We start from the raw sequence: 24024 nt of genomic DNA, 5'->3' as shown, positions 1-24024 counted from the left end.
TTTAAATGGTAAATGAGGAAGGCCCTTTGGCCTTTAAGGCCCAAAGTATTACAGTCACCTTCCCATTCACACATTCACACACTGATGGCGGCTCTGCTGCTGAACAGTGGTGCCAACCTTCCACCAGAGGCAATGTGGGGTTCAGTGTATGTCCCAAGGACACTTCGACATATGGGTGGGCAAGGCAGGAATCAAACCTTTGTAGACATTTCAGTGTTTAAAAAATGAACATGCTTTGCAAATAAAATACAATTCCTCTCAAACACATTAGAGCACAGTAGAAACTCATACATTCAAACACAGATATGGGCTAGTCACTTAATCCTTGTGCTATCCTATGACCCCACCCTTACAATGACGTGTTCTCCCTACCATGACAAAGGTGGATAAAGGTGGAAAGATTTCATGTAATCCATGGACACCAGTGAAGATCACAAATCATTGAAGAAAAAAGGTTCAGAGCACTGTCTAGTGGGTCTAGATGACCCAACTCCCAATGTTAAAGTGCCTAGGATAGCACAAGGTTTAAAATATGTGGAAACAAACATGCAGACTTCTGCAGATCCAGAGCAACATGTCCAGAGCAGCAGGTCTCTCATGCTCCACTTGTCTTCATAGGCTCTACACCTACAACCATAAAACAATCAAAAGTGTCTGTCAGATGGTGACATCTTTGAACCACACAGAAATGCATTAACAGAGAAACAGAGTAGAATCAAAGTGATGTTTAAACATTAAGTATGTTAAAAAAAAGCGAATTTCCTGATGAATGAAGCCAGGTCGATTGAGCAGAAGCTCCGTAAAGTTTGTTTTTTGTGTCGCTTACAGAAGTTGCATTCTCACGATAAATACTTATGAAAAGAATCATGAATCACTTAGTCAAATCTTAAAATGATCATTGTAGACCAAGAATATTCATGTTTTGTCACAAAAGTTGTGCAGACTCTTTCTTGTTGTGAGGAAAGCTCCACCTTTTCCCGTGTGATATTCTCTCATCCTTTGGGTCCTTCAGAACCAAATCCTTGTATGTTTGCTGATCCTGATCCAAAGTTTCAAATTACCAGGCCAAAGTGCTTAACAATACTGATCACAACTGCTTATGACAGGATAAAAAATGAAATAAAATTGGTTTTAAAGATGGAATAATCATAAAGGTTTGAAATCTTATAAAAAACATGTTTAGTTAAAAACCTGCTTAAATTAAAAAGGTTTTCAGGTGCATTTTTAAAAGCCTTGGCTCAGTCACTTAGGACACAGGCAGAGGATTTGGGCAGCTTTTGCTAACCCTCAACCAAAAAATTTGACCTCACCATCGAAGATCCCAATAAGCTTTGTGGAGTCTCAAAAACTCTGAGATATGAGAACTTTTACCATGGAAGCGCTTTGAAAGAAATTTTTTTTTCTTTGGCTTTTTCCCTTCAGAGATCACCACAGCAAATCAGCTTCCTCCATCTAACCCAGTCTTCTGCATCCTCTCCTTTAACACCAGCTACCTTCATGTCTTTATTGACTGCATCCATAAACCTCCTCTTTGGTCTTCCTCTTGACTAGAGGAACCACTGCTGAGTCAAACATACTACTGAGGTTCTGAAAGGCTGAACTGCACAGATGGAACAAAAGAATCAATGATCAGAGGTGACTGTTGGAGAACAATTTTTGTCTCTGTCTTACCTCCACCTCTGCCGTGGTGCAGTGGTAGAGCTGTTCACCTCTGTCCCACCCAAGTCTAGTGTTCTTGGGCAAGACACTGAACCCTACATTGCTCCTGGCGGTTACAGCTTGGCATCAGTGTTGAGCTGTAAAGTGAGTGAATGGGACTGTGACTGTAAAGCGCCTTGGAAATTCTAAGAAGGAAGTAAAGATGCTATAGAAGTAGATGTCATTTACCATCTGAATTCAAATGGAGAAAATTACCACTTAAGCTGTGATTGATGCAGGTCAAACAGCTGGTTGATTGGGGTTTGCATTAATCAGAATAATTAAATAAAAGTAAAGCTGGCATAGAGGAGACAGGTCCTAAAATCATTGAGCCATTTTACATGACACAGAGCTTCTGAATGTGTGGTAGGCAGAAAAATATTCTCCCATCAATCTATGGCTCCATATTTTCCATCCATTCCTTTTGTCTATTTATACATTCATTCAGTCATTCATTCGTTCATTCATTCATTTGTTCATTCATCCAAACAGTCATTCATTCATTCGTTCATTCATTCATTTGTTCATTCATCTAAACAGTCATTCATCCATCTCCTTCCAGAACATTGGTGTTAGCTCTTCCCATCTGTGTTAGTAAATGTATTTTCTCTGTGTTCAGACCGGGAGTGCTAAAGGACCTGAAGACCATGGGTTCGATGTCTCTGTTTATCTTTTTCATCACTCTCCTGGTGTTAGCCAGGCAGGTAAGTGGATCTCCACACACCCTCCCACTTTGGGCATAAGTGACCTTACAGTGTAAAGTGAAATATGAAATTTAATTCCTCCACTCACTCCAGGTTTGAACATGCCATTGGGTCATTCAGCTCTTAAAAGATTTCCTGATAGGAGTGATATTGTTATTTTCCAGCGATTCTCTGCCTGTGGATTTGAAATTAATTTATTTTCAAAGTGCTGCAGTGTTGGAAGATCCGGCTCTGCATAAGATGATCACATTTGTTCAGATCTTCCCCTGCATGTGTGCATGTGACCTCACTCAGTCAGCCCAGATTTGATTAAAGATGTTTCATCTTCCTTGGAGTACCATTTATCATTTCTGACCCCAAAGCAGATACTTTGGACAAAGATGCCAAAAAAAGGGACTCCCTTGAGAGCCTTGCTTGGCTCCAAGAAATCCCTTGAGCAGTTTTGATTCTGGGTCACAATTGAAGCAGGGAAGGTTTGCTTTGCTTTGTACTCATTTTAGAATATTAAGCTCCTTCATCTGCTTGTTGTTTGTTTAAATGCCAAAGCAGAAAACTGCATGATCAGTTCTGGGAACCGAATTTTCCGGGCAGCCCATCAACTCGTACTTTAGTACTGAGATGGTTATGTCAGGTTCACAGTGATACCAAGTGTTCAGAAATTACGATGCCACAAAAAATAAGATTTAGCAAGACTTTATGCAGACCCAAATGAATAAATACAATCACGTCAACAATCTACATCTAAAAAAATGTTAAAAAGTAGTTAAAAGTCAACCAGAGTAAAATAGTTAAAAATACAGTTGAATCCACAATTCAAAATAAAAATAAAAGATTAATAAAATCAGTATAAAAAGTAAAAAAACACAAGTGGACCGACTGGTCAAGTTCATAACAAACATCCTGCCCAATGAAGGGATCTGATGAGAGGAATGACCAGTTCAGGGAGCTGCAGCGCATCTTCTCGCTGAAGCCTTTGCTCCTACGCCGCTGCAGGAGTAAACAGAGGTCCTTATTCCCAGCACCATAACAGTGTTGGCCACACTCTCTCCAAGTTCGACCGTGTTCACGTTCCTTGACTTAGCTGCGTTATGGCGTTGAAACAGTTCCTCCCACACCGCGCATTTGTCCCGACCGCATCACGTCCTCTCCCGGTCCCAGTGGTGAAACTTGTTTCTGCGCAGACCAGCTGGCTCCCAGTGCGCTTCCCTCTTCTCCGGCTCGAATTCTTCCTCGTCGGGGAGTTTTTCCTGTTTTCTCTTGCCTGCCCTCTGGCTTTTAAAAGAGTGCATGACGCCAAACAGCCAATCGCATGACATTAGGGAGGGAGTTTCCAATTAGTCCTTTTTTCCTTCTGTATAGTCCTCAATATTTACAATAAAATTATACAAGCACAGCAACAAAATCACAGCACACAGAAAAGAAAATAAATCATTCATTACAGTTAGGATAAAGGTAAACCCTCTGACATTTTCCCTCCCAACTTTAACATTGGTCGTCTCGGCCAATTACTCACGGTACCTTACAGGAGGCATACCAATATTGGGGCACTTGGAACGGCGCACTAGAGCCCCCTCATAAACTGCTGAATTTTCTGGAGGGTCAGGTGGTCTAGCCTGCTGTGGCATTTCAGCCTGGTGTCCATCTTTGTCTTCAGGTGCTCTTTGACTAAGCACCAGCCTGGGAAGCCACAAGGTAGGAGGTGGCAGATTGTCCGGCTGCATCACTGGCCTCTCCGACTCCTGACGCCTCTGATTTTCCTGCACCATGTCAACAGGGCACAAACGCAGATTTTTACGGTGAATTGTGCGTGTGGGTGCCTCCTTACCTCCTCCTGGCCCATTACCCTCTGGGCGAACAAGGTATACTGGGTGATCTTCTCTTAGTTGGTTCACCACAACAAATGGCTCTGGGGTCCACCTTGGCGCTAGCTTCCCCCTGGCCCTCCAGCGGAAGTTACGGATCAAGACACGCTCTCCTGGGAGCAAGGGCTGCAATTTTGCTTTTCGGTTGTAGCGAGTCTGGTCCTGTTCTCTTCTTTGTTCAGACTGTTGTTTGGTAGCCTGATATGCCTGACTAAGGGCACGATGATGCTGCTTCACCCAACCTTCCAAAGTGTTCCTCTCAACAGTAGGATGGAAGCCAGTTGTCCAATCTACTGGTAATCTAGCGTGCCTTCCAAACACAACAAAATGTGGAGTCATCCCAGTAGTGCTGTGGACTGTATTATTGTATGCTTGAACCAAAGCAGACAATTTGCTGTGCCACTCTGGTTACTGCATCTCAGCATAGGAGCCTAGCAGTCTTATCAGCGTCTGGTTGAACCTCTCACAAGCTCCATTACCTTGTGGGTGGTACGCTGTGGTACGGCTCTTTTGACACCCATAGAGCTGACACAGTTGGCTCATTAGTGAAGACTCAAAGGCGGCACCACGGTCTGTTAAGATGCGCTCCGGGCAACCAAAGGTATGGATCAGGTGGTTATATAAGGCCCGCACCGTAACATCCGCGGACTGGTCCTTGGTGGGCACTGCAATAGCGTACTTTGAGAACAGGTCTGTGATTACCAGGATATATTGGTACCTGTCACTTGGACGTCCCAGGGAGAGGTAATCCACACCAACGACCTCGAATGGGTATGATGTGCAGATAGGGTGGAGTGGCGCCCTCCCAGATGGTCCAGCTTTATTAATGATACACTGGGTACAGGAATCTGTCCAGATCCCAATATCCCATAACATCCCTGGCCAGTAACAGCGTTGTCGGATGGCCATGTAGGTCCTTTCATTGCTCGGGTGGCCCATTTCTTCATGATAAGTCCTCCATACATCCCTCGTCTCCTTTTTGGGGACGAGTACTTGGAAGATGGTAAGTCCTGAACCTGGCTCCTTCCAATCTCTCCCCAGGACACCTTCCTTTAGAAAGATCTTGTCCCATTCTTTTATTAATCCTTTCAAATACAGGGAGGTATCGTCACGCACATTAGGCCTGGGGAGTCTCTGTTCCTTCTGGTCACGGAGCTGTGACAGATCCTGGTCCATGACCTGTCGCTCCTGCCAGGACTCTTCATCTGCTCGCACCACCCATGCATATGAATCTGGCTTCTGCTCCGGGAGCCTAGAAAGTGCATCCGCATTTTTATTTTGTATACCAGGACGGTATTTAATAGTGTACCTGAAGTTTGCAAGCTGGGCCACCCGACGTTGCTCTGCTGCTCCCAACCGGGCCGTTTCCAAGTGCACAAGTGGGTTGTTATCTGTAAAGATGGTAAATTCAGAGCCATACAAGTAATCCTTAAATTTCTCGGTTACTGCCCACTTAAAAGTCAGCAGCTCGAGCTTGAATGAGCTATAATTCTGGTCATTGCGCTCTGTGGGATGAAGGCTTCTGCTGGCATATGCAATGACTCTCTCCTTCCCATCTTGAATCTGAGCCAGTACTGCGCCCAAGCCCTCAAAACTTGCATCTGTATACAACCTGAAAGGCTGGGAGAAATCAGCCTAAGCCAAAACAGGAGCATTCAACAGGGCCCGCTTTAGTTCGTCAAAAGCTTGCTGGCACAGCTCAGTCCAAGTTACTGGAGTGGATTTCTTCACCGAGGTACCATGGGTCAGCATGTTTAGAGGTGTTGCAATTTTGGAAAAGTGAGGTATAAACCTTCTATAATAGCCAGCAAGACACAGGAAAGATCTCACTTGCCTCACAGTCTGGGGCATTGGCCATTCTCTTACTGCCATCGTCTTAGTGGGGTCAGTGGCTACTCCCCCTTCACTAATGACGTGTCCCAGGTAGGTCACCTTGCGCTGGAACAAGTTGCATTTCCTGGGCTGGAGCTTTAAGCCATGTTGATCCAATTTCTCAAACACCTCCTCCAGGTGTTTGACATGGGTACTGAAATCTGGGGAGAAAACGACAACATCATCCAAGTAAATCAAGAGGGAGTCATTGACCAAATTACCCAAGCATCGTTGCATTAGCCACTGGAAGGTTGCTGGAGCATTGCACAAGCCAAACGGCATCCGCTCAAATTCATATAGGCCAAACGGCGTGGTAAACGCTGTCTTCTCCCTGTCGGCAGGGTCCATCTCCACTTGCCAGTATCCGCTGGCCAAATCCAACGTGGAGTACCATTTAGCTGCCTTCAGTCCTGTCAGGGACTCCTCAATGCGAGGTAGAGGATAGGCGTCCTTATGGGTGAGTGCATTCAATCTCCTGTAGTCAACACAAAATCTCCAGCTTCCATCTTTCTTCTTCACCAGCACGATTGGTGCCGCCCACGGACTAGAGCTTTCCCTCACCACTCCACTCCCCAACATGTTCTTTAGGAGTGCCTGTAGCTCTTGGTATAAGCTGGGGGGTACGGGGCGATACCGCTCACGACTGGGGGGTGCAGAGCCGGTGGGTATCTGATGTTTCACAGCTCCCGTTCTGCCAAAGTCCTCATCATGTCGAGAGAAAACTCTCCTCCATTTATGCAGGAGACTAGTCATTTCCTTCTGCTGGTCCGGAGTGAGACCATCTCCCTGTAAGGCAAAGACAGGATGTACGTCATCTCCTTCATTATCCACAACACCCACACATCTCACTGCCACCTCCACCACATCCGGGCCCACAGCGTTAAGCACTAGTTCTTGTTCACCAGGTATTTCAGAAGTTTCCACCTCAGTCACTTGGGCCAGAGGCTGGCGCTGTGGTATTTCAACAGGGTATGGGTTAGGATTGCAAACTTTACAAGGGATGCGTCCACCAACCACTGAAGCCAAAGTTCGTCCAATACGCCATTCTGTGTCACTGTCTGGAAAAGGCTCCACAACCACAGTACAGGGCAAAGTGACTGGGCTGTTGGTTACCTGCATCCACAGGACCATCTCAGCTTGTGGTGGAATGATGACAGATGACTGTTGAGGCAACTTTGCAACTCCTTTATACAATGGTGTCGGAGCTTCTGTGATGACTCGGTGGCATTCTGCAAACGCTTTGGACCAAGCCTCCCCTTCCACCGAAGTCAAGGTGGTTTTGAATGCCTGTAGTCCTGGGTGGCTCCCCTGTGTGAGAGTGGACCAAACAGGTTTAATAATGTTCATACCTAGGATGCCTTTCTCTGAGCCGAGGCATTCATCATCCACAACTATAATACCTTTTCCCGTTACCTCAATACTCCCTACAACACAGTCCACAATAGTGTAGCCTCTGTAGGGAATTTTCAGTCCGTTAGCGGCTCGTAGGGTCAGCCAAGGCAGAGTATCTGCACTAGTCACTCCCGTACCCTTCAGGTGTTTATCAAATAAGCTCTGACTAAGCATTGTGACCTGGGACCCTGTATCCAGGATGAAGGGAATAGGCTGGTGATTTATTTTAAGCAGAACGTTAGGGCATTCCCCAATCAGGGCGGATCTATGCTCTAGCTGCACAGAAGCCTCTGGCATTGAGGCAGCCTGTGATCTGGGCTCCTGTTCCAGAGTCACCGCCCCTACTGCTTGGCCCTCAGCTGTAGGGGGAGTTAAAAACCCTGAGACTGTGATGATCTGCGGGTGCAGCGACGCTGCACATGCCCGACCACTCCACAACCCCGGCATATGGGTCTCCCCTCTGAATTCCACTGGTAAGAAATGGTGGGGGTGTGGCTTCCCAGTCTTGCCCGGTTAGATGAAGAGGTCAAAGTGGGCTGCTAATGGTCGGATAACTGGTTTCTTATCTCTGCTATAAGGTCGGCTGAGAGCTCTTTCAGTTGTTCTTTTATTCCTGTTTTTATCTCCCCCAACAGTTCCTCTTTCAGTCCGGCCTTTATCTGGTTCTTGAGATGTTCTGGATCAACGGCATCCTTGTTCTGAGGAATATAGGTGACTCTATTGGACAAAGCAGCCTCCTCGCCCTCCTGTAGTTCTTTTGTTAGGGCCTGGGCTTCTTTACACACAGCTTTGAAAGTCATACCGTCATGTCGTCGCATCTGTCGGCTCAGTTCTTGTTTTATGAAGCCCGTTTTCAACCCCACCATAAGCTGATCAAGCAGTAGGTCCTCCTCCCCTTCAGTCCCCTCTCTGTCACGCTCCTGCCATCTGCGAAAGAGTTCCCGGAGACGTAAGATAAAAGCATCAACTGTTTCATCTGTTTTTTGTTTGCAGTTAAAAAACTTTGTCCGTAGCTGTGCTTTAGTGGCAGGCCGAGCATATAGGGATTGCAATGAATCAATGACTTTCTTTCCTGTGTCTTTTTCCTCCTCGCTGAGAAAATTAAGTTCCCGCTTTGCGTTGCCCTCCAGGGCTCCCAAGACAAAGTCCGCCTGTTGCTGTGGGCTGAGTCCTTGGGCTCTCAACATGGCCTCCACCTGACACCTCCATTGTTCAAATTTGGTCGTCTCCCCATCGAATTTTGGTATTAGGGCTGCCCCCATAAACCACGGCATAACAAACTGTGCAGTAATTGCCGAACTCGAACCAGGCTGACTGGCATCCATTTCTAAATAGTTTGGTATCCTGCCAACAACGCCAAAAAGAATGTCAGGTTCACAGTGATACCAAGTGTTCAGAAATTACGATGCCACAAAAAATAAGATTTAGCAAGACTTTATGCAGACCCAAATGAATAAATACAATCACGTCAACAATCCACATCTAAAAAAAAATGTTAAAAAGTAGTTAAAAGTCAACCAGAGTAAAATAGTTAAAAATACAGTTGAATCAACAATTCAAAATAAAAATAAAAGATTAATAAAATCAGTATAAAAGTAAAAAAACACAAGTGGACCGACTGGTCAAGTTCATAACAAACATCCTGCCCAATGAAGGGATCTGATGAGAGGAATGACCAGTTCAGGGAGCTGCAGCGCATCTTCTCGCTGAAGCCTTTGCTCCTACGCCGCTGCAGGAGTAAACAGAGGTCCTTATTCCCAGCACCATAACAGTGTTGGCCACACTCTCTCCAAGTTCGACCGTGTTCACGTTCCTTGACTTAGCTGCGTTATGGCGTTGAAACAGTTCCTCCCACACCGCGCATTTGTCCCGACCGCATCACGTCCTCTCCCGGTCCCAGTGGTGAAACTCGCCTCTGCGCAGACCAGCTGGCTCCCAGTGCGCTTCCTTCTTCTCCGGCTCGAATTCTTCCTCGTCGGGGAGTTTTTCCTGTTTTCTCTTGCCTGCCCTCTGACTTTTAGAAGAGTGCATGACGCCAAACAGCCAATCGCATGACATTAGGGAGGGAGTTTCCAATTAGTCCTTTTTTCCTTCTGTATAGTCCTCAATATTTACAATAAAATTATACAAGCACAGCAACAAAATCACAGCACACAGAAAATAAAATAAATCATGCATTACAGTTAGGATAAAGGTAAACCCTCTGACAGTTACATTACTTATTTTTAGTCAGCCAAGAAATATGCACTACAAATCCTGATTGTGAGGACTAGCAAGCCTTTCCCAGTAATCTAGTAAGAGAGCATGAAGCAGGTTAGAGGAAACGGCATCCCTGATTCATTTTCCTTTAACAGATGCTCAGTGGAGAAAAACGTATTCACAGAGTTGTTTTCTAAGCTGCATCTGGAACGTGATCCACTTTCTTCTGACCTACTTTCTCGATATGTGGAGGATTCATAAAGTTGTGCATCTAAATGCACACAGACAATTAAGATTCTTTTTTTCTGTGAGAAAGTAGGTTTATGTAACCTCTGCAAAACAAGTTATCTGTTGCAGTTAAACTAAATGGAAGACTGTTTGCATGGCAGAAGCTGGTGTCCAAAGCTGTGACACATAAAGCTTTAGAAAACCCTGTGATAAACATACATAAGCAGCACACATCATAAGATATTTTTAAAAGAAATCTTTCTGTGCAAAATTGTTCCACCTACTTTTTATTTATTTTAACCAATACAGTTCAGCTTGTTGTAGAAAGTATAAAGCAACACATGACTACCCTATTTAGAATGCCTATGAGGCCCAAGAGGCTGGCGATTTGTCAGAGGAGTTGATAGGAAGTTTTTCTAGCAAACTGTTGTTCTTCATGTGTTCCATTTTTTCTGCAAAAGGCACCCTTTGCAGAAAGAGTATGACCACAGAAAAGTATAACCTATTCAACTCTTTCACAATAACTCTCTTCGGTTAGAGAGTCTGTAAACATCTCCTCACTGTCCCTTTCTTGACAGAATGAGTATTATTGCCGGCTGGACTTCCTGTGGAGAGACAAGTTTAAAAGGGAGTGTGAGGAGATCGAAACAATGGAAAATCTCAACAGGGTCCTGCTGGAGAACGTCCTACCAGCTCACGTTGCCGAACACTTTCTGGGGCGAAACTGGAAAAATGAGGTCAGAACTTTACAGCTATGGACCCAACTGAGAGCTTGAAAACAAATCTAGCTTAGAAAAGCTGATTTATTGCATAATCATACAATTTAAATACCAATTTTCAGATAATAGCTGCAGATCATTGTAAAAACACCAAAACAAATTATCTTTCCATTTCAAATAACAAAACTGTTCTGACAAAATTTGTTACTTAACCGTTGTGCTATCCTTGGCACTTTAACTGTCAGGATCCTGTAGCGGACACAAACGCAGGATGCAGGAATGCAGAAGCAAAGTCTTTTAATTCTGCACTGAATTGAATGATACTCGAGGCTTGGGGTTACAGTAGCCTCTAGAGGCAAACAAAACAATCTTGTAAAGAGTGGAGGAAACACACAGGCTAAATACACAGGAGGACTGATGACAAAAGTGAACACAGGTGTAGCCAATAAGACGCCAGGTGGAAGGAAAAGTAACTGGAACGAAAAAAAAACAGGAAAACAATGAGCTGGAAACAGAATAAACTGAACATAATTACACACCCCACCCCAAATACCCCACATTAACTTTGGGAGTTGGGTCATCTAGACCCACTAGACAGTGCTCTGAGCCTTTTTTCTTCAATGATTTGTGATCTTCACTGGTGTCCATGGATTACATGAAATCTTTCCACCTTTATCCACCTTTGTCATGGTAGGGAGAACACGTCAATGTAAGGGGGGGGGGGGGGTCATCTAAGATAGCACAAGGGTTAAACGTATTTCTGGTTACATTTTCGCTTATAACATTGCAAAGTCTTACCTAAAAAAGTAACAGAAAAGACGTTCTTTTAAATTCAATGAATTGTTTCAAAAGAAAATGTATCAATTGTTAACTGCTTCAATATTACATTTGTAGAGGGAAGAGGAATTTGATTTCAATTTTCTTTTAATGGCTGCACGGTGGCGCAGTGGTTAGCGCTCTTGCCTCACAGCAAGAAGGCCTCCGGTTCAAGTCCCGGCTGGGGGACATGAAAAACACAACATCAACGGGGGACCTTTCTGTATGGAGTTTGCATGTTCTCTCCGTGCATGCGTGGGTTCTCTCCGGGGTCTCCGGCTACCTCCCACCGTCCAAAAACATGCTTCATAGGTTAATTGGCAACTCTTTGTGGACGTTCTACCCTGCGACAGACTGGCGACCTGTCCAGGTTGTCCCCTGCCTTTGCCCACAAGTGGCCGGGATAGGCTCCAGCAGCCCCGTGACCCCAAAAGGGAAAAACGGTCAAGAAAATGAATAAATGAATTTTCTTTTAATGTCAGCTACCGTTCTGATCACTGAGAATACTTGGATTTTTAGGGAAACTAAACTCTGTCTTTTCAATGTTCCTTCAGTCAGTGGTCTTCAGGGATTTCTTTTTTTAGAAAGAGATTTTTAAGAAGAGGCTCAAGACCCACCTTTTTTATTTCACTTTTAGTTGATTTGAACTGCTAATTTATTCTATTAGTTTTAGTATAGGCTATTTTATGTATTTAATTTCATTTTTTGCATCTTATTCTCAATTTTATGTTTTTATATACATCTTATGTATTTAAATTTAGTATCTTATCATGATGTTAGCCCCAGTGTTTCTTGTGGGGATCTTTTCCTCCAGGGCATGCCAGCTTGGTCGGTGGTTGTCGCCCTTGCTGGGACAGCTGGAGTTTAACTTTGCAGCCTCACGGCTGTGAAGTGGACCCCAGTGTTGTCCCAGTCTGGGTGGGCGCTGTGGCGATGCTCCTTTGGCCAAGTTGGCTCCCAAATACTGTTTCCTCACAGCAGAGCCAAGCCATACTTATTTGTTTATTTATTGTTTATTTCTTTGTTTTTACAGTTATATAGTCATTATTCATTGTATGTGGGGGTCATGGGTCATATGTTTTAACAGAGGGGAGTGGGAAGGGTGAAGGGTGGGTTGGGTTTTTACTGTAATATTGTGTTTTCTGTTTTAATGTTAAAGCGCTTCGAGCTCCACAAATGCATTAGAGGCGCTATTTTATAAATAAAGTTTGATTTGATTTGATTTTGAACCAGTTTTGTTGCACTAAATATCTGGTCAAATGTCTGCTCAGTTTTTGTTGCACTTTTCTAGTCTAACCTAAAACTGCAGCTGTGGCTGAGTGGGAAAGTGTCACTCCAGAAATGACAGGAAAATGTCTCACTGAGAGGGAAGCATTCAGATAATGGATTTCTGACTTATCTGTCTTCATCTTCACTGCTGAAGGACCAATTCAACACACTTCTCTGATCTTGCACTTTTGTTATCAGGATCTGTATCATCAGTCATACGAGTCGGTGTGTGTGATGTTCGCCTCCATCCCAGATTTCAAAGAATTTTATACTGAATCTGATGTGAACAAGGAAGGACTGGAGTGTCTCAGGCTTCTCAACGAGATAATTGCAGACTTTGATGAGGTAAGCCATTGTCTGTTAGTCAGACAAAGAACAATCTTTGTAAAGAACTTGGGTGGTTGTTTCAGGATTGTCCAAAGAGGACAATGCTGAAAAGTCCTGGCAGTGTTTGAAGATCAGTAACATATGATGACCCAGTCCTCCTCCTGCAGCTGCTGTCCAAGCCCAAATTCAGTGGTGTGGAGAAGATTAAGACTATTGGCAGCACCTACATGGCTGCAACTGGACTCAACATGACACTGGGACCAGAATGTGTGCAGGTAGGTTTTACACACACACATTTACACTGTGATGATGACAACCCTGGGATTTTTATGTGGCTTGATTTCAAAAGAGGTTGATTTCAAAAGGGAGCCATTCTCCATTCACTCCATTGTCAAAACGGCCAGTGTGTTTACAATAAATTCAAAACTTTATTGTTCGAGAGAGGAAGAAACAAGGTTGCTTGGTGGTGTAGTGGTTAACACTTTTGGATCACAGCAAGAGGGTCTTTCTGATCCAGTCCAAAAACATGCTTCACAGGTTCATTTTAAATTTCAATTTAGGTTTTATGGACAGTGTTTAAATCCTAATGTATAGTTGCCCAATCCAATATTTCAAGTGTGATTCCCCCTAGATATGAATAAATACACATCAATTTTTATTTTTTATTTCAAGAAATTAAAAATGTTTATACTCTCGGGGGCCACATAAAATGACATGGCGGGCCACATTTGGCCCCCGGGCCTTGAGTTTGACACGTGTGACTTAGGAGGTGGGGTGCCTGGGCGTCGGGGGACTGTGGAGGCTCCGTCGGTTGGTGGGTCGGTTCCAGTGCCTGGGGGCGGGCGGGGGCTGAGAGATTGGGTGGGGATCTGGCCGGGTTTGGGGGTGGTCTTTTTGCATGTGATAGGGAGGGGGGTTGCCCTGGGGAGGGGGGGACGTCTACACCTGGGATGGAATCACTCCTTTCCTGGCTCTGGGGGGGGGGGGGGGGGGGGGGGGGGGGGCAACTCCCCTTGGGGCCCCCGGTTGCTCTGGGCAACACCTACCATGGCCAAGGGGGTAGGTAGGCTGGCTGGCTGGCCTTGTTGGGGGGGAGCTTACTATCAGTACGGGACATTGGAGGTTTGGGGTCTCCACTGAGGCAATTGGTGGTTGCCTGCCTGATCAGCTGCCTCGGTCCCATCGAGGCCTGACCAGAGTTCTCCCAGGGGTGGCGCTTGGGGGCGGGCGCCTATGCTTGCTTCGGGGGGGGGGGGGGGGGGGGGGGGGGGGGGTTGGCCCCTCTCTCTTTGTGTGGGGTGGGGGTCCTGGGGGGTCGGCGCTTCGGGGGATGGTGCCCCTGGGCTGAGAGGACCTGGGACCAATGCTTAGGGATGGCTGTTTCACCACTAGAGGACAGTCTACCAGCTGTCCCCGGCTTACCTTCTTACTCATACTTATTCATATAATCACTTATTAGGGTGATGGGGGGGGGGTGCACCGCCCAAGTCCCGTATTGTAACGGGACCAACCCTCTGATTTTATCTGCACCTTAGACATGTAGGACCCTTGGTAGGGGGGGTGCTTGGACATCACTGCCAGCAACCAGGAGATGACCTCTTAGTGTCCTACCCACCAGTTTGAAATGCACCCTTCAGTACACACACACTTGACCCCTCTAAATATAAACACACACACTCACAAGCACACATACATTATGCAAGGAAGGTGGGACCTCTGAACCATCTGTCCCCTACCCCATCCCTGGCAGAGTGTGCCAGGCACTCGGCAACGGCGGCCGTGTCCCTTGGGTGCTCGCTTCCTGGGCCCGGTGGCCCTATTTCCACGCAGGGAGAGGGATCCCTGAGTTCTCTGGCAAGACCAAGAGCCGGGGATCACATCACATCTGAGCGTGGGGGTGTCCGTGTGTCCCCAGCTGCGGCAGGGGTCTTGGTGTGGGGATGACTGGGCACTCTTCCCTCTTTTCACATTCCATCATCTACCTTAGAAGAACATAAAGACTCTATTGAGCACAGGTGCTATCTCACCTCAGAAAAACGTTTTCAGATTACAACAAACGTTCACATGGGTATCATTTTCGGTCGGAATAAATCATTTGGCCATGCGCAGTAATGTGGAAAATACCGGGAGAGGAAATGAGTCCCACAGTAAACAAACCTTGCTCTCATATACATTTATGCAGCAGCTCGGTAATATACAAGACGATCTTCCAAGCATGCTTTTATCAATGTTATTAATATTATGAAGCGCCAGATTGCTCATCATTTTATTTTTAATCCTTGTGGTCAGTGCTTTTTTTGTGGAAGAAGAACAGAGCTCCCAGGAGAGGCTAACACATGCTAACAACATTAGCCTTGATTGATGAACATAAAATCCATGCGGCAAATGCCGCAATCTGCATCTTGGCTGCACGTAAATATGTGGGAATAACATCAGCCTTTATTTTGTCCGGACACGACTGGAAACACAAATCCATGTGATTGTTTGAACAGCTTCTAAGGACTGAGCAACATTCCGCTTTGAAAAGTTCGCACACCGCCCCAAAGCCGCTGTGTGAGCTGAAGGTCCAAGCTCTGCTCGGACACACGGTTCTCCTGCATCCGGCAGCCGCTAACCCAGAGCGGCGGGACGGATCGCAGTCCGAATTCTACCACACGTAACAAAACAACAAAAGCACACGTAAAAAAACCATCCTCCCCCCTTCCCCTCAAACACAAAGTTATTAAACTAGCTGCTCTGCTCAGAGACACAGTTTGCTCGGTCCACCGGCACCCTAGCCAGGACCGCGCAGGGTCCAGATGTCACGGGGCATGAAGCGCTCCTCTCCGGCATCCCCCTCGTGAGGAGTGTAAGAGAAGTTTAGAGGCGAAGAGCCAGCGGAGCGAGAGCGGAGCTGCGCTTCGCACTGGGCCTCCGCAGAGAAGCTGGTGGGTCCTGTTTGAGCTCCAAAGCTTTCTCTGGAGCAAAAACACCATCTATGCATGACGGTAACCATTGTGCTATCCTAGGCACTTTAACATTGGGATGTGGTCATCTAGACCCACTAGACAGTGCTCTGAACCTTTTTTCTTCAATGATTTGTGATCTTCACTGGTGTCCATGGATTACATGAAATCTTTCCACCTTTTCACCTTTGTCATGGTAGGGAGAACACGTCAATGTAAGAGTGGGGTCATCTAAGATAGCACAAGGGTTAAACAAAGCAGTAGTGACACACGATCGGAATCACAACGATCGGATCAACAATCGGTATAACCCACCTATCTCGATCAGACAGAAATTTTGATCCGAACGAGTCTGATCGGGGCAGAGTATTCCGAATGGCGTGTTTACATCACGCATTTTTCTTTCGATCAGGTGTTCTGATTACTTTTGCCCATGTGAACGCAGCTAATGTGTATTCATTTTTTATTCACTACTCATCCATACTTGGTGAGGGTATGCTACCGATCAATGGCGATTTCTTTAAGACTGCAAGGGAAGCTCGGCTTCCCTTACAATGTCACAAAATTAATAGTCAAATATATACTATTGTATTAACATTTTATTGACTAAAAATGCGTTAGAAAACGTTCATCTCAAAGACAAGTTTGTTCAGAATCAGTTACATATAGCAGGTCGGCTGACTCGATTTCCTTCTCATACATTCCCGCAGCGTCACAGTGCATTTCCCTATTGAAGCCCAGCGTCCATTGACTTCAATGGGGCTGCTTTGAACGTTTTTTTTTCAGTGCTTCGAAACTAGGCGGTCATTGGATAATTATGTCCCGCCCACGGCTCTGCTGGCCATTGAGAAGACACTGGTCAAGTCACTTGAAAAGACTCCTATTTGGTACGACAGGGTCACAGACCATTTTCTTGAAAAGGAACGGGCAGAATTTACTTTTGAATAAATAGACAATTTTATGATGTAGGCCGAAAATGAGCTTCCCCTCTCTGACAGACCAGTAGCCGCCACTGCTACTGCCCTGTGGATACAGAGGCCTGACAGAAGCGTGGCTGCCAGTACCATCACTGGCGCTGCATACATATTCACACCCCAGTGGAGCCACACTGGTGGCAGGGAGGCTGCAGTTTCTTGCACAAGGACACAACATCAGTTGACTGTGGGGAGTGGGGATTGAACTGCTGACCCTTTGATCATCAGCTGACCTGCCCAATCACCTGAGACATTGTGATTTCCATTCTTGGACAGCTTTCCCACAGCTGGATGAAAACTTAACTTTTGTATTGTGATAAGATGAAGACAAAGGCCTTGGTTGTTGTTCGTGTGGGACAGAAGAGCTTTAAAGACCCACTCCAATAAAATAACTATTTTTGGTGTTTTTAACAGGTTCTTCTGGGGTGCCGTTTGTAAAGTTTCACAGTCAAAGTTTAACAGTACTGTATTCCGCCCTTATTCACGGTGGTTAGGAACCAGAGACACTCTCATATAAATCAAATCAGCGAATACGGAGAACTACATCCACCCCCACCCCTGCGGCTGAAGAATGTCTGTCACCGATCTATACTCATCAAAAACCCTTCTGAAACATTTTTGATGCTTTGTAAAACACTTAATACACATTGGAATATTTTTCAAAATAAAGAGTAATTTTCTTTTACGTCAGAGCAATAGACTGTACCATAGCGTACCAGAGGGAAGGTTGTGGGCCTAAACGGTACGGTTGTAAACTCTATAAAAGTAAACAGATCGCCAGTCCACCTCTGGTGTCAGTCAAACAGATACATTTAAAAAGGAAAAGTACCGTTCGATATAAGAGTGGCGAGCAGGTGGAGGTTGTTCCAGCAGAGTTGGATGTATCGACATGTCTCAGAAGTGTAGTGTAGTCTGACAAGAAGCCTATTTACAAAAGAACAGCTTTTAAAAATGTCTTGTTCAATGTTTTCGGCCAGCAGCAGTTAAACACAACGGACAAACATTGACAATGACTCTGGCGAGAAGCAGTTCAAAGAAAGCACAAAATGCATGTGTAAACAAAGAGAAGAGGGGAAATGAGTGCACACTTACTCAGCACCTCAACTCAACTCCTGCTACTCTGCAGAAACTGTCATAGAAAACAACACAAGTTTTTTTATTTAGGCAGAAAATTGAATGATCATAATTAAAAGACCACTTGAAAGCCTTTGAAAATGAATCAAAACGTCATCAGTGCGACTTTAATTCCCACAGAAAAAGTATGCTAAGCTCACAGAGATCGCAACAGAAATTGAAAGTAAATCAGCTTGAAACCCTCTGGAGGGTGATTAGCAGCTTCACTGTGTGCATGCATATGTTGTCGTTTTCAGAAATGGTATTGTGTTTTCCCTCCCTGCAGGAGAATGAGCGACAGTACACACACATCGGTACCATGCTGGAGTTTGCCTTCGCGCTGGTCGGAAAGTTAGAACTCATTAACAAACATTCTTTCAATGACTTCAGACTCCGAATCGGTGAGTGATCGTTGAGTCAGAATGCTGCGCAGATAAACATACTTACCTTCACTGCTTTGTGTGAAGGGATAAATCACGGACCAGTCATCGCAGGGGTGATCGGGGCCCAGAAGCCTCAGTATGACATTTGGGGAAACAGTGTTAACGTTGCCAGCAGGATGGAAACCACTGGGGTTCTGGGCAAGATCCAGGTAAGATGTTCTACTAAAGCACTAAAATGTGTCAGCTGTGTGATAGTGGATATGCTTCTTGTCCAGGTAACCGAGGAGACAAGCGGCATCCTGTCTGACCTTGGGTACATGTGTTCATGCCGCGGCATCATCAATGTGAAAGGCAAAGGTGAACTGAAGACGTTCTTTATTCACACAGAGATGACTCGGTCACTGTCACAGGGGACGGTCATGCCCTGAGAGCTGGACATAGCAGACTCGAGAAAGTGGCGTTTAGGACATATGCTTTGGGACTACCTTCAAAGCAGTACAGTGGACTGACGGTGAGAGAGCTCCACTGTAGATCAGGACTGCTCAATGCTGGTGGTATTTGCATGTCAAGGAGCACACTATACAGAGTGCCTGAGCAAACACAGCCCTGCCTTATCGTCTGCTTTACAGTCCTGGTATGGAGCTAATACCCCATGCTGGCTTGTCAGAGCCTTACACTGTTCAGCAGGTTTTCTACATTTTCTCTTATGTCACAGTTTTTTAGTCACTGAGCTGCTTCTGCCAGAAAGTTGTGATCCATGTTCACAGATTCATTGGTGTCAAGCAGAAGGAAACAATTCTTTTCTGATTCGCTGAACATTTTTAAATGAATCTTTATTTCTGTTTGTGGCATCTGTGCAAACTAACATTTCCAAATTATTGAATCCACATAAATGCATCTTCATAAATATGGAGACTAAGGCTATGTTCACGCTGCAGGGTTTAATGCTCAATTCAGATTTTTTGAAAAGATTCGATTTTTTTGAAAGGCCGTTCACATTTCCAATTAGATTCGAACTTTTATGATCCCCTGTGTGAATGTGAAATGACCCAGAAGTGACCCGCAGAATTGTACTCAACGGTGAACGACGTCACTCGTTGTTTGGGAAAGTAGCTAACTTTAACAATGGATGTCAACAACAGTGTTGTCAACAGCGGAGCCATTTTTGCATTATTACATTATTATACATTATTATACAGCACAATTACAATCTTCTCATTTTAAGCAGGCATTGGAGCCAGGATCGGCTGTACCCACTGTTGTGGATTGGGGATGTGTATGTGCTGAGGCCGCGTGTGTGTGTAGAGACAGGAGAGAGTGCATGCAGCGCAGGAGGGAGTGAGAGAGGGCAGTGGAAGTGTGTTGGGGGCGCGCATTCGATAATAAAAGAAGGCTTCCCCCTGAATAAATCATATTGACATTTTTTATTAACCCGCTCTGGAGAATCTGAGGGTCCGAACGGGGAAGTGAATTCGGAAGGAGGATCCGCCCTGGAGAAGGTCTCCCCCACGCTTCTGACGAGGGTTGGAAAGAAAAAAAAGTCATCCCGGGAAAGGTTCAACACCACGCTCGTCCATTTTGCTGGAAATATTTTCAAAAACCACCCAGTTGTGATAAGAGCGCTTTAACATTGGGAGTTGGGTCATCTAGACCCACTAGACCAGGGGTGTCAAACATACGGCCCGTATCCGGCCCGCAAGGTGCTTTAGTCTGGCCCAGACATGAAGAGTAAAAATCAAAAGGATGTTTAAAAAAGAAAGCATGTTTTTAGTCCATTCCTGTGGCGAGTTATGATTTTTTAAGAAATAACCGAAATGCGCAATTCCGCCACTAGGGAGAGCAAAGGAAAAGCAAAACAGGAGAAACAGCATATCTCTGCATGTGCCAAAAGCAAAGCCTAACAGCTCTGCGTCTGGATAGTTCGGTTTCCTGTGAGCCTCAACAATTTTACGTTGCCATAAGAATGATCAGTTGTGACACAATAATGACCAAGATGTCGGCAAAAAGAAAAAAAAAGGTTGAAGTGAAGTCCTGAGCTTTTCAGGAAAAATTGACAGTTTTATTTGTTCACAGAGCTGAATTCAAAACCTGCATGCTTGGTATGTCATCAACAGGTCACAGTGCTCAAAGAATATAACTTTCAGCACCACAATGAGACTCACCATAAAGAAAAGTTTCACCATTTGCAATTAAGAAAAAATAAGATTTATCAACTATTAGCTGGACTGATGAATAACGGTCTGCATTTGCTGAAGCCGTGATGTCAGTGATGGAGCAGTGACACCTAGCTACCTTATTGCAAAAAAGTTGGTGCAAACAACCAAACCATTTTTAGATGGTGAACTTGTTAAAAAATGCTGAAGGCTACAGAAAGGTTGTATCCCAAAATGCAGTCACCCTTTGCTAGCATAAGTCTGTCAAAGATTACGATTACAGATCCAACATCTCTGAGGAGACTTGGGCGCCAAATGAAGGAATCCAGTCATTGATTGCCTTTTCGGTCGCTATTGATGAAAGCACCGACATCACGGGTATATACAGCTGAGCATATTTATTAGATGTGTTGAAGAGACGTCACAGTGAAGTTTCTGGAGTTGTTGGACACAACAACAGCTGATGACATAGTCAGCTCTCTAGTTAGTGTGCTGGACGATGTTGGAGTGAACTGGTCACGTGACGTCACTGATGGCACCCCATTAAAGGTCAGGATGTAGGCAGGAGTTGCCACTGTGTTTTGCACACTTGAATGACAGTAAATGTGTTGCTGCACAGGATTTGAATCCTGACATTGATGGCCGGGTGAAGTTTCAGGAGAGAAAGGGAGGTTAACTCCAAACTCCTATGTTCACAAATGTTTGCAAGTTTAATTTAGTGTAATTTTTTAATGGTTTGGACATTTACATTTTAGGCAGGCGTTTCATTTTTTCCCGTAGGCCCTCTTGAGTTTATTATCTGGATTGCTTCATTGTCAGATGTAAAATATTTAGACTGTATAAAATTGAATAGACCTTTTTTTGAAGTGAAATTAATTTTATTTAAGATCCATTGGCCTCTGTGAAAAAATGTGCTATAAGAAATGATTAGCATGGGAATTGGGCAATTACCATAACAATGGTGAGCAATTAACAACCCCAGTGAGGTTCCTTGGGCAAGACCCTTAACGCTACCGCCTACCTCACAACATGAGAGACAATGAACCACATGTCATGCCGGCTCAGACGTCGCCCGGCCAAACAAAGTCTGCCTCAGGTGCTGGGGGACCAGAGCACCCTGATGGAAAGTGGGCTACTGGAACAAGACGGAAATGGACTAGATGTGAGAACAAGGTTCTGTTAGAATGCTACTACTCAAGTAATCCCACCCAGAGGGGATACATGCAGAGAATGTGGAATGAACGGATGCTTCGAAACCCACAATCAAGGCTAACTGCCAAACAACTGGTAGCCCAATGCTTGAACATCCACAAGCGGCAACTCCGGTCACAACTTGAAATTGAAGCGCTACAATACAATGGCAATACCACGGGAGAGCCAGAACAACAGGTCAGAGAGGAGGCTATACCACACTCCCACCCTGAGATTGGGTACACAGCCCCAACAACCACAGATACGCTTAGCGAGGCAGCAACTGACCTGAAAGACAAGATCATGTCTAGAATGAACACTAGCCAACCCCGACACCAGCTACAACGGTTAAGTGATGTACCGCCTGAAAGTCTACTGGAAACTGTGAATGAAGCATTGAGGGCAATTCCTACCACAACCATCACAGAAACCAATGAACTGGTTTACACTTCAGCAGCAGTGATCCTTGAGATGCTTGGCTATAAGAGTAACCATGGGAGAAAAACATACCCACCATGGAAGCAACGGTAAGAGGCCAAAATCAAGGCAACTCGGAAGGATGTGAGTAGGCTGACAGAGGCTCAAAGAGGTACAATGAGAAAGCAAGTACCTAAGAGATACAGCCAGATGCCTAAACCTGAAGCACTGGAAACTGCCAAACAAAGGCTCCTAGCCTTAAGCAGCCGCCTAAAGAGGTACACAAGAGAGAATGAAGCCAGACGAATAAACAGGCTGTTTGCAAATCAACCTGCGAAAGTGTACGCTCAGTGGCAGGGTCAAAACAGCCGAGCAGACCCACCAAGGCTGGAAACTGAATAGTACTGGAAAAGCATTTGGGAGAAAGAGAAAGCACATAACAGCAATGCCCAGTGGCTGGTCTCTCTGAGAAAGGAACATAGCAACCTCCCTGAACAGAATCCTGTAACCATCACAGTGGCAGACATCCAAGAAAGAGTCTCATGTATGAAGAACTGGACAGCACCGGGCCCTGACATGATACATGCCTACTGGCTAAAGAAACTCACCGCACTCCACGAGCGCCTGGCAACCTGTGCACAGCCTGGATTGATTACAAGAAAGTCTATGATTCAATGCCACACACATGGATCACTGATGGAGCTTGGAGCTGTACAACATCAACAGGACTCTAAGAGCCTTCATAGGAAACTCAATGAAGCTGTGGAAAACCATCCTTGAAGCCAATGGCAAGCCACTTGCATAAGTGTCCATCAAATGTGGGATATACCAAGGTGACGCTCTGTCCCCACATTCTGCATAGTTCTGAACCCCCTCAGCCAAATAATCAACAAGACTGGCTATGGATACCAACTCAGAAATGGGGCCAACATCAGTCACCTCCTCTATATGGATGACATCAAGCTATATGCTAAGAGCGAGCATGACATTGACTCCCTGATCCACACCACCAGGATCTACAGTACTGACATTGGGATGTCATTCGGCCTCGAGAAATGCAGCCGGATAGTGACAAAGAGAGGCAAGGTAGTCCACACAGGAGGGGTTTCACTCCCAGAAGGAACAATAGCAGACATCGAGGACAGTTACAAGTACCTTGGAATTCCACAGGCAAATGGCAACCTGGAGCAGGCAAAAAGGAAAGCTGCAACAGCTAAATAGTCAAAGTCAACTTTATTGTCAATTCTTCACATGTGCATCACATACAATGAATCGAAAATCCGTTTCTTACTCTCTCGTGTCTGTTCAGGGGAAGAAAAATAAAAACAAAGTATATGTTTAAAATAAAATAAATAAGTAAAAGAAAGAAAAAGATACAATTTACAATATACAACATAGGCAATTTGCTATAAAAGTGCGAGTGCACTTAAGGCAGTGTCTCAAGGCAGCGGGGGGGGGGGTTCGTTTGAGCACTGTTCATGGGGGGATATGGGTGGTGGGTAGGTGGAGAGGGGAGAGGGTGTTTAGCATCCTGATGGCCTGGTGTGTGAAACTGTTTCTGAGTCTAGTGGTCCGGGAGCGGAGGCTCCTGTACCTCCTCCCTGAGGGCAGAAGGCTGAACAGGTTGTGTGCAGGGTGGTGTGCATCCTTGATGGTGGTGGTGGTAAATACCTCCAACGAGTAAGGCAAGTCCTGAGAAGCCAGCTCAATGGCAAAAATAAGACCCGGGCAATAAACAGCTACGCACTGCCAGTTATCAGAT

The 24024-nt window shown here is 45.2% G+C and overlaps 1 protein-coding gene across 7 annotated transcripts in view; it reads left to right on the top strand.

The window, feature by feature from the left end:
* adcy2b (adenylate cyclase 2b (brain)) overlaps positions 1-23634 on the top strand; it is a 110786-nt gene extending 87152 nt beyond the window's left edge. For 6 of the 7 annotated variants that reach the window (XM_078954517.1, XM_078954515.1, XM_023960300.2 and 3 more), the window contains 7 exons: positions 2318-2402; positions 10534-10692; positions 12958-13104; positions 13254-13361; positions 18405-18519; positions 18586-18710; positions 18777-23634. In XM_078954517.1, the coding sequence (XP_078810643.1) occupies positions 2318-2402; positions 10534-10692; positions 12958-13104; positions 13254-13361; positions 18405-18519; positions 18586-18710; positions 18777-18929 (892 nt within the window). In that variant the 3' untranslated portion in view covers positions 18930-23634. Of the gene's footprint in view, positions 1-2317; positions 2403-10533; positions 10693-12957; positions 13105-13253; positions 13362-18404; positions 18520-18585; positions 18711-18756 lie in introns of all 7 variants that reach the window. The other variant, XM_078954516.1, reaches the window with a different exon arrangement.
* The last annotated feature ends 390 nt before the right edge of the window (positions 23635-24024 follow it).

This window comes from Oryzias latipes, chromosome 11, assembly GCF_053564925.1.
Source record: "Oryzias latipes strain Hd-rR chromosome 11, Olatipes_Hd-rR_3.1".
In the NCBI taxonomy this organism is placed as follows: Eukaryota; Metazoa; Chordata; class Actinopteri; order Beloniformes; family Adrianichthyidae; genus Oryzias; species Oryzias latipes.
The sequence above is the reverse complement of the archived record's forward strand: the minus strand, read 5'-3'. Positions and strand labels throughout refer to the sequence as shown.